Below are 10,427 nucleotides of genomic sequence, written 5' to 3'. Positions count from 1 at the left end.
AAAAAAGAAGAAGAATAAGAATATATGTAATGCGAATATTTACTGTGCCAAAACTTTTGTTCGACACTGTACATATAAAAAAAATACATGCAGTAACTTCTCCCGTTACAATAGTAAAAAATATGTAATTTGCTTTGTAGTGCAATCTTGCGGTTCTTTAAATAAAAAATAGATATCAGAAATTAATTTTTCGTATCAATAAACTCCCAAGCACAGGTTTGTATTAAAAAAAATACAGCCGTAACACTTTATTAAATATTAATCTGCATATTTTATTAATTCGTCGGAATATTTTTTTTATGTATGTTACCGGATAACTTGGGACTACGTTATCCGTTTTCTACAATTCTTTTTTAAAGGAAAGGTGGTTCCTCAGAGGTAGTTTCCTGCTAACTGAATGTAGATCCGATAATTGGGCCATAAAGAAAATAACGGTACTCTTAAATTTGTATATGAGAATTGAAGTCGGTTTTGTTTGTTGTTTAAAATTTACTCCAGTGTCCACAGCTTCTATAAAAGAGTCGTAGGCCTTATTTTTTTGTTAGTTCAATTGTGGAACATTTGTATGAACTGCTTCGGCTAATACTTCGGCTTTTGTTCTCTTTTTATATCGAGGCTAAGTGCATTGTTCGATGGGGTGATATCATTGCCAAACATGATAGTACTTTGTTTGCCATCAATTAACACTAACTTGACGGAGTTACAGTATTCTACATTGATGCGAGCCTCAAAAGCTTTGAATAATAATCGCGAGTATGGCTTTTAGTTTTTACCGCTCAGGTAGGTGACAGGCGTATAGAAAATATTTCTTAATCAATAATTTTTCAAATACTTTTCGTTTGATACCTATATTATTATACATACTTTATCTTATTAACTTTATTGAATTAAATTTTCGAAATTGGTGGCAACTCGACTCAAAAATATTTTCAGTAGTAAGCCTTCTTAAACCTTTTTAATTTGATACCCATATTGCAATATTTAATTTATCTTACCAATTTAATTTAATTAAATTTTGAAACAGGTGGCAACCCCCTCAAAAATATTTTCGCCTGTAAGCCTTCATAACCTCTTTCTTTTGACACCCATATTGCAATATCTAATTTATGTCATTAATTTACTTATACTGAAATTTTTAAACAGGTGCCAACTCTCTATTTTTTTCTCGTTTTAACCATCCGGATATTATAAAAAACAAACCAAAAAAATAAAAATATTCTAATCGGTCAAGCCGTTTTCGAGTCTTAGCGAGGCTAACGGACAGCAATTCATTTTTGTATATAAGATATCTTCTTTTAAAAATGCGCAGTCTCGAAATTGACTTTAGAGCTATGGTCTGGAGGAATTTTTTTCTTAGAATTTTGTGAAGAATCCGAATATGCTAGGAACAATGTCGAAAAAATCAATCCATACAAATTGACCTGCCCTAATATACATGTATGTATGTATGTATATGTGCGACTGATAATTTTTCACTTGTGTGCTTAAGGAATTTATGTACATAAGTACAGTATGTAAAGAAATCTCTAATTTGATATCATACATTTACAGACCTGTGGCAGGAGTAAGCAAGGGGCGCAAAACTTGCAAATCAGTTTGCAGTTTTTTTACGTTAAATTTCCACAGTTCGTGTATTGACATGATTTAGATGCCGGCTCAACTCTACACTTTTATTTTATTTATTTATTTTTTTAATAATATTTTTAGTTGCACCGCGTGTCAATTTTAGTTTGTTCTGAGGTTTTTTTTTTCTGAATCACGTTTTGCATGCAAGTTTAATTCGCTAATATTGGCCGGTGAGAGTGACCCACTCGCCGCCCGAAATCACGAGTGAGTGATCGCGGTGCCAATTAACTAAATTCATTGAACCTCTCCTTAGGAGGTGGATGCTAAATTTATATGTATGTATATAGGTACGCTGTTGATGACATTTCCCACAGGTTCTCTACGTATGCTGGTACCAACATCGCTGGAGTGACCAGGTGAGTGTGTTTTTGTTATTTTTGCTACTTCTTTCCCCGTTATATTCGAAAAAAAGTACTCCACATACATATATATTCAGTTGTAATTATTTATTTTGTTTTCTTCTGGTAACTATATATGTGTGTATAAACATACATATATAGGTTTAAATATATACAACGAGCTTATCATAGGGTCGCGGTAATACAAATTAATGTTTTCACTAGTTGAATTGTGGTAGGTCATTAAATAATAATTTTGGTTAGGTCGGTTGGTTTTTTTTAGTTACTTTTGCTTTATTTGAATCTACAAGTAATTTCGAATACGATAGTATTTGTAGCGTTATTTTTCTTAGTTTATTTTTCATGCGCTTTACTTGAGCTTATTTTCTAGGTTAATTCAATGAACTAATTAAAGGTGACTTATATTTTATTAGATTAAGGGAATACATACTAAATAAAATTTTGTGTGTACAAGATGAATCTAAGTGGTTGAGACGGATGTAATGGCAGTAATGAGGGGTTAAACTACAAGTTTTTGGTGTGGGTGTTGCACTTGTGCAACAGAGGGGACGTGGGAGTGATGACTGGGTGAAGTGGCGGACTTTGGATAACTGACTGCCGACAGACGAACTGAAGCCAGGTAAGGGGGCATCGCTCGGTGTTAGGAGTCAAATCGGTGCCCAAGGATTCACGCAGGACTGCGTTGAAGTGGGTGGGAGACTCAATCTGACTGGACAGACACTTTTTTTCTCTTCATTGTTTTTCGGTTTCCCTTTCTTTTCACACAGGCATGATACAAACTTTTTTTTTGTTGGTGTAACTGGTAGCGAAGCTGGTGAAGACAACCCAACCCCCCCCAACCGACTAGCTATGCCAGGGCACGCTAGCATGCCTGCTTGCCACTTCGCTTTGCAACAAACACACGGTTACACAACAATCAATGAAGGTATTGGCCCAATGCACGCTTGCTTTGCTTACTTTAGTTTGCTTTGCTTTACTTTGAAGGCTTTTATGGCCTAATGGTAGCTTTGAACGCTGTCATAGTAGTCAGCTGATTTTCAATGCGCGCAAATATACCCGCCATTCTTTGTTGTGCCAGCAAGTATAATTGTGAATTTTAGTTAAAATATATGTTATTAAACAATTATTTGTTACTAAGAACATTATTTTTTACAGATACCTTGCTTTTTTATCGTTCCGGTTTTGGTGAAGCTGCATTTGGCTGCGCCACTCACCACCCGTGTTTATAAGACGTAATATTCAATTGGAGGTAAAAGAGTTTATATTAAACAATTATTTGTTGCTAACAACATTATTTTTTTTCAGATACCTTGCTTTTTATCGTTCCGGCCACCAGATTCGTTGGTTTTCATAAAGTTTCATTTGGCAGTACAAAATGTTGACTCGAAATGCTGAACAAGTTTTGAGAATTTTCCTAATTTTAGCGAAAATGCGTAAATTAAAAGTGCGATTAAAACAGAAGCGCCGATTTTGGGTTCGGAAATTGTACTTAGAGCGACACAAATATGGATTGTTTGAAAGTTCATTAAGAAACTTGGCTGCAGATGAGGAGCAGTTTAACAAGACATTAAGAATGCCCTTTTCGTTATTTAATGTGCTGCACGAATTTCTGGAGGCTTCGCTGACCAAATATTCAATCAGAACACCAATATCGAGCCGCTGCAGACTATTTATAACCCTGATGTAAGAGAAAATCGGTTTTACTTAATAGTATACGTATAATTTTCCATATATGTATCTGGTTTTATTTTTTTGTTGCAGATATTTGGCTCACGGTGGCACTCGGCAATTCCACACAATAGTTCACAGGATCGGCCTGACGACTTTCAGGAAGATTACGTTGGAGACATGTATGACCATATGGGATCTGTTAGCTGACCTGTATGTGGCGACCCCGTCAGAAACGGAATGGGGACGTATTTCCAATGAGTTCAAGTCGCTGTGGAATATGCCCAACTGCGTTGGTTCCATCGACGGAAAGCACATTAATATTACCTGTCCAGCGAATTCAGGGTCGATGTACTATAATTACAAAGGCAATTATAGTATCGTGCTTTTGGCCGTATGTGATGCCAATTATACCTTTACCTGCGTTGCCATCGGAGCATATGGAAGTCAAAGCGATGGCGGTGTCTACCACTTTTCAAAACTGGCAGATGCTATTGAAAATGATAGGCTCGGCCTTCCACATGATCAGCCTCTGCCAGGAGAAACCGAGCCATTTCCACATTATTTAGTAGGAGATGCTGCTTTTCCCTTACGGCGTTATTTAATGCGACCATATCCGGGTAGAGGTATTCCAGAAGAGCAAGAGTATTTCAATAAAAGACTCTCTCGTGCAAGAAGAGTTATAGAAAACGCATTTGGAATACTCACTTCTTAGTCTTTTAAGTAATATGTTTCTTTTTAAGGTACTTAAGTATTGCCTATTTATAAAACAAAAGTTGTTACAAACAGTCTATTTTAAATAATAGGGCTGTTCAGGATCTTGTCCATAGGATCTTGCATTTACATATTTCAGTGCATTTTCACAACGAAACATGCTCAATGTAAAAATTATAAAAATTGAATTTAGGAAATTTAAAAATTTAAATGACATCCAGTTTGATTTCAATTTTGCGAACTTAATATGTAATCTAATTTAATATGTAATCGAATTTAATATGCAATCTCACCGAAAATGCTTGCTACAATTTCATTGTTTCTAATCAAACACAATTGTACAATTTTTTATAAAAAAAATATCCAGGTTATTTATTTAAATGTCTCGTAACCGCGTAAGCCTCGTAAACTTGCATCGAAAACCACGCGTTTGGAATAATATCCTGAATATTTTCTTAAAAAAAATGTACAATTGTGTTTGATTAGAAACAATGAAATTATAGCAAGCATTTTCTGTGAGATTGCATATTAAATTCGATTACATATTTAATTCGCAAAATCAAAATCAGATTTCATACTAAATTAGATTACATATAAAGTTCGCAAAATTGAATTCAAACTGGATGTCATTTAAATTTTTAAATTTCGTAAATTCAATTTTTATAATTTTTATATTGAGTATAGACGTATTGAAGTACGTCCATTTGAAAATCTAGGCGGCTCTCTTCTGGGACCTTCTCAAACACTTCGCCAATCGCACCCAAGAAATTGTTGTGTGTTTTTTTTTGACTATCCACAAACTGACTTACTTCGTTGACTAGATCGTTAAAGGCGGCGTTCTCATCGTTTTTTTTCTTTTGTCTCTTAGCCGGCGTTGGGGCAGTGGTTTCTTGCTCTTCTATTATAATGTTCCCACTCTCGCCTATTTGGAATCCAAAGGAAGTATCCAGTATATCTGGTTCTTGTCCGAGAACTTCTGGCGTTTGGGAGACGATGTTTGTTGTTGTCCTTAAAATATGTACATATAAATTACAATTTAAAATATAAATACTTGTTGTACAAATGTAAAGTACACTTACTGTCTGGGCGTGACCGTGTCTTTCAAAAACAACATAGCTTCGTAATATGGCCAAGCTCGTCTAAACGACGCAGCACTTCCGCTAGGTTGTTGATCAACCTTCAATTCTATTCCATATCGGTCTCTTAACGATTTCCATCGCTTTCGGCAGTTTTCCTCTGTAAAGTAAAAATATAGTATTCGTCACAAATTTGTTATAATTTGGTTCGTCCTATTACAAAACTGCTATATGTTTGAAAAACTCTATACTAACCAGGATGTCCCACAGCAGCAGCTACATTTCGCCAAGCCAAATCTTTCTTCACCCGATCGCGGTAACTAAGCTGTCGTTTGTCCCACAAGCAGTTGTGTTTTTCAATCTCTGCTATAAGTTTTTCTTCGAACATCTTGCACTAAAGCTTCCGATATACCAACCAACACACAAGAATCGGATAATACAGCAGCCGGAACGATAAAAAAGTAAGGTATCTGTAAAAAATATTGTTGTTAGCAACAAATAATATTATTAATAACAAATAATTGTTTAATATAAACTCTTTTACCTCCAGTTGAATATTACGCCTTATAAACATGGGGGGAAGTGGCACAGGCAAATGAAACTTTATGAAAACCAACGAATCTGGTGGCCGGAACGATAAAAAGCAAGGTATCTGAAAAAAATAATGTTGTTAGCAACAAATAATTGTTTAATATAAACTCTTTTACCTCCAGTTGAATATTACGCCTTATAAACACGGGTGGAAGTGGCACAGGCAAATGAAACTTTATGAAAACCAACGAATCTGGTGGCCGGAACGATAAAAAGCAAGGTGTCTGAAAAAATAATGTTGTTAGCAACAAATAATTGTTTAATATAAATTATTTTACCTAAAATTTATGAAGAACGCGATAAAAACTGCACACAAGCAAAATCGACGCGAAAAATAGAGATTTCGGCTAATCGATACTTTAAAGCGCTTCAAGCAAGTGAAGTAAAGCTGCCACTAGGCCAACTTTCATACATTTTAGTAGATTTTAAAAATTGTTTGACAGTTCTCAAAGCCAAGCAAGCAAAGCAAGCGTGCATTGGGCCAATACCTTGACTCATTTCGTTGCACTTAAAGCATTTAAACTGCTTTTGCGAACACGTGAGCTTTGTCGCCACACTTAAAACACCTATCGACCAATTCCGCTTTTGGTTTTACACCTGAGCTGCCTTAATTTTAGCTGTATCGTTTGATTCTACTTTACCTAGAGCTACATTGGACCTGCGTATCTTTTCATAAATCGCCACTTATTCTTTTAAATGCTTGATACAACACAGTCTTGCTAAATTTATAATCTAGAATTCCCTCTATGAAATAATCTATAATGCTTGACTCCTCCAAATTAATCTGTTTGCCTATCTCCATAATACTATACAAGTATTCTCGAAACGTTTTATTTGCGCTCCTACGTCGATTCTTCATCATTTTATGTACTTCCGACGAAGACAATTTACAACAAAATTGGTTAATTAGTGCAGTTTTTAAAGATGCCCAACTGAATAACTCAGCGAAAGGGGAGTATGTTTGAATGTATTTATATAAAAACATATCTATTGGACCAAAAAGTAGTGGGTAGGCACTGCGGCCATTGGTAATCAACTATTACCACCTCTGCATGGTTGTAAGTTTCAAAAACCCCGAAGTCTTCTGCCTTTTCCAAGTTGGATAAGGAAGCAAAGCGAATGGGTCTGGTGGTAAAGACGAAGTATCTCCTGTCATCAAACAAACAGTCTGCACATTCGCGCCTTGGCACCCACGCCACATTTGACAGTTATAATTTCGAGAAAGTAGAGAATTTAGTTTACTTGGCAACCAGCATTAACACCGATAATAATGTCAGCACGGAAATCCAACGCAGAATCACTCTTGCCAACAAGTGCTACTTTGGACTAAGTAGGAAATTCAGGAGTAAAGTCCTCTCTCGACGTACAAAAACCACACTCTATAAGTCACTCTTAAAATGAAACGTGCGGGTTGAAAAAATGCACAAGTGGTTTAATTAAGAGTTCAAAGCACAGTAAAGTAAGAGAATGTACAGAAGATGTGATACAAGTGAATATTATTAGGGTTGCTAGATTAATACTTTCTAACACCCTCACTTATTGAATTAATTAATCATGTTATATAAAAAACTCAACTAAATTTAAGTAGTAAATTCGTGATTATTAATAACAATACCAGTTTTAATTCCCATTCCATCGACACAAAATAAGATCTTGTTTTTGGGTACCGCCTTCGTTAAACAATCAGCTATCATTCCCTCCGACGATATGAATCGAACGTCTATGGTTCCTGATTTAATGTGGTCGCGTATAAAATGGTAACGCACATCTATATGTTTAGATCTTGGCCGAAATGAGTCCGTTTCTGCTAAAGCCAAGGCAGACTGGTTGTCACAAAACACTTGTATAGCGTTCTGATCAATAGATTCGTCAAATTGTTTTCCGAATTGCCTTAACCATATCGCCTCCTGAACAGAAGATGACATAGCCATATATTCTGCCCCAGTTGTGGACAACGCCACTGTCGGTTACCTTTTGCTACCCCAAGATATAGCGCCACCAGATAACGTGAATACATATCCACTGCAAGACCGGCGTTTATCAATATCGGAAGCCCAGTCAGCGTCTGAGTAGCCCACGAGATTTTCGGATCTGCAGAAAGATAGTTTATAATTAGTAGTACCTCTAATATACCTAAAAATGCGCTTAACAGCGGCCCAATGACTTTTCGAATGCTTAGCGTTGAATCGACTAACATCGTTGACTGCAAACGCGATATCGGGACATGTACCCTGAGCCAAATACAACAAGCATCCTACCGCCTCTTGGTAAGGTACATTTACCAACTCCTCTTTGCAGATCTCGGCCGATAGCTTTTGGTGAACATCGCTCGGCGTGGACACAGGTTTCGAATTTTCCATACCAAACCTGTTTAGAATCTCATTTGCGTATTTCTGTTGGTCTAAATAAATTCCGTTATCATTATATGTGATATGAAATCCGATGCAGCTTTTGGCCACACCTAAATGTTTCATTTTAAATCTTGTCGTCAACTGCTTTACAAATTCGTCGCGAACTAAAGGGTCATCCCAAAACACCAAAATATCATCTACATAAATGGCGAGTATCAATTTCACGTCCCGTTTAAAAAAGACACATGAATCGGCTTTAGATCTCTGTAAGCCCAAAGATTGCAAAGTTTTGTCAAGCAAAATATTCCACTCTCTGCCACTCTGTTTTAGTCCATAAACAGCTTTTTGATGTTTGCACATTTGACCACTGTATTCACCGCAGCCGTCGGGGAGCTCCATGAAAATGTCTTCAGATAATTTGCTTTGTAAGTAGGCAGTAACAGCATCTAGCTGATCAATTTTTAGACCCAATTTGACGGCTAGGGCTATCAAGTATCGAATCGACGTATATCGCACCACAGGCGAGAAAGTCTGATGATAGTCGATGCCGAACTGCTGTGAGCAACCTTTAGCCACTAAGCGAGCTTTATGCCGGATTATAACATTATTTTCGTCGCGCTTAGTTTGGAAAACCCATCTTGATTTTATTGGTTTACGATCAGTAGGAAGTTCGCAAATTCTCCATGTCTCATTTTCCACAAGAGATCTTATCTCAGACTGCATGGCTGATTTCCAACTCTCCCAATCTACACTACGCATAGCTTCTTCTACTGTTTGCGGGTCGTTGGAAATTTCATGCAATGTCGCAAGGTGACTGACATACCCTTGAATAGAAAAATCACGTTTTACTGCATTTCTTGATGATTTCCTTAGTGATTGAGGTAACGAAATGTTTGCATCAGGAACGTAAGTTTTATCAGTAACATCGTTGAGTGTTTCCTCGACTGAGTCATTCGCACAATAAACGTCATCAGCGCTTTCATTATTTTCCAATCCCCTCACTGAAACTGGTTCTTGATCAGCGATTGGTGCAAACGAAACAGTTCTCGGCTCGCTCTCCACAAAAACAACGTCACGACTGATTACAATTTTGTTTGTTTCTGGATCAATACAACGATACCCTTTTGTGAAGTTACTATAACCGACGAAAATCATCTTTTGTGCTTTTCGATCCCACTTACGCCGACGTTGCTTTGGTATATGGACCATGATGGCAGATCCAAAAATACGCATATCACCTAAATAGACATTAACACCTGACCATAGTTTTTCTGGGATTTCCCCATTCAATGCCGAGCAAGGTGAACGATTTATTATATACACCGCAGTGTTCACAGCTTCGGCCCAATACATTTTACTAAGGTTGGCATCAAACAACATGCACTTAGCACGTTCTAGAATTGTCTGGTTATATCTCTCAGCAACCCCGTTTTGCTGGGGTGTGTACAATGCCAGATTTGCGACAGACCGATTCAAACTGTTCACCCACGTATTCTGTCCCATTATCAGTACGTATAACTTTAATTCTCTTACCGCATTGTTTCTCGACTAGTATTTTAAACTCCTTAAAATAATCAGCAACATCGGATTTACTTTTCAGGAGAAATACGAAGACTTTGCGGGAGTAGTCATCTACGAGTGAGAGAAAATACTTCGCACCACCAAAAGACATTGTCTCCATCGGCACACATATATCAGAGTGAATAAGCTGTAATAAATCCGAACTGCGGTTGCCAACATGCTTAAATGGCAGCCGTGATTGTTTTCCCTCGCAGCAAGCCGCACACCCCGCCAACTCACTTGCGTCGCCACTGAAGTACAGATTACTGTTTTTCTGATTTTTTAACTTGCATAGATCTGCGTAGTTTAAATGGCCTAAGCGGCAATGCCACGTCATTACACTAACATTTGCTTTTGCCAGCATGCAAGAGATCGGTTGAGTACGAAGTTTATATACGCCCGAAAAAACTTTAACGTTGGCTATCAACTCTCCATTTTGACTAATTATTTGACAGCTGCCCTTGTTGAATGCGATTTGGTTC

At 37.0% G+C, this 10,427-nt stretch overlaps 2 protein-coding genes and 1 long non-coding RNA gene across 4 annotated transcripts; 2 read left to right on the top strand and 1 right to left on the bottom strand.

The window, feature by feature from the left end:
• The first annotated feature begins 2,901 nt into the window (after positions 1-2,901).
• LOC118734962 (protein ALP1-like) lies at positions 2,902-4,368 on the top strand. Its single transcript, XM_036464557.1, has 3 exons — positions 2,902-3,234; positions 3,291-3,668; positions 3,747-4,368. Exons 2-3 carry the CDS (start codon positions 3,361-3,363, stop codon positions 4,366-4,368), a joined length of 930 nt encoding a protein of 309 aa, XP_036320450.1. The 5' UTR covers positions 2,902-3,234; positions 3,291-3,360.
• Positions 4,369-4,532: 164 nt separating this feature from the next.
• On the bottom strand, positions 4,533-5,857 carry LOC118749720. Its single transcript, XM_036484743.1, has 3 exons — positions 5,699-5,857; positions 5,447-5,603; positions 4,533-5,375 (listed from the first exon to the last, which is right to left on the bottom strand). The coding sequence occupies exons 1-3, from the start codon at positions 5,829-5,831 to the stop codon at positions 5,021-5,023; spliced, it is 645 nt and encodes a 214-aa protein (XP_036340636.1). The 5' UTR covers positions 5,832-5,857; the 3' UTR covers positions 4,533-5,020.
• LOC118750569 lies at positions 5,815-6,513 on the top strand. 2 transcript variants are annotated; one of them, XR_004994453.1, is made up of 4 exons: positions 5,815-5,904; positions 5,994-6,091; positions 6,157-6,254; positions 6,328-6,513. It is a non-coding gene; the product is annotated as an uncharacterized LOC118750569 (long non-coding RNA). The 2 variants fall into 2 exon arrangements; XR_004994494.1 differs by having other exon boundaries at positions 5,821-5,909.
• The last annotated feature ends 3,914 nt before the right edge of the window (positions 6,514-10,427 follow it).

Source organism: Rhagoletis pomonella, unplaced genomic scaffold (assembly GCF_013731165.1).
Source record: "Rhagoletis pomonella isolate Grant_MI unplaced genomic scaffold, Rhpom_1.0 Rhpom_scaffold_00001, whole genome shotgun sequence".
Lineage (NCBI taxonomy): Eukaryota > Metazoa > Arthropoda > Insecta > Diptera > Tephritidae > Rhagoletis > Rhagoletis pomonella.
This window is presented reverse-complemented; position numbering and strand designations above follow the sequence as displayed.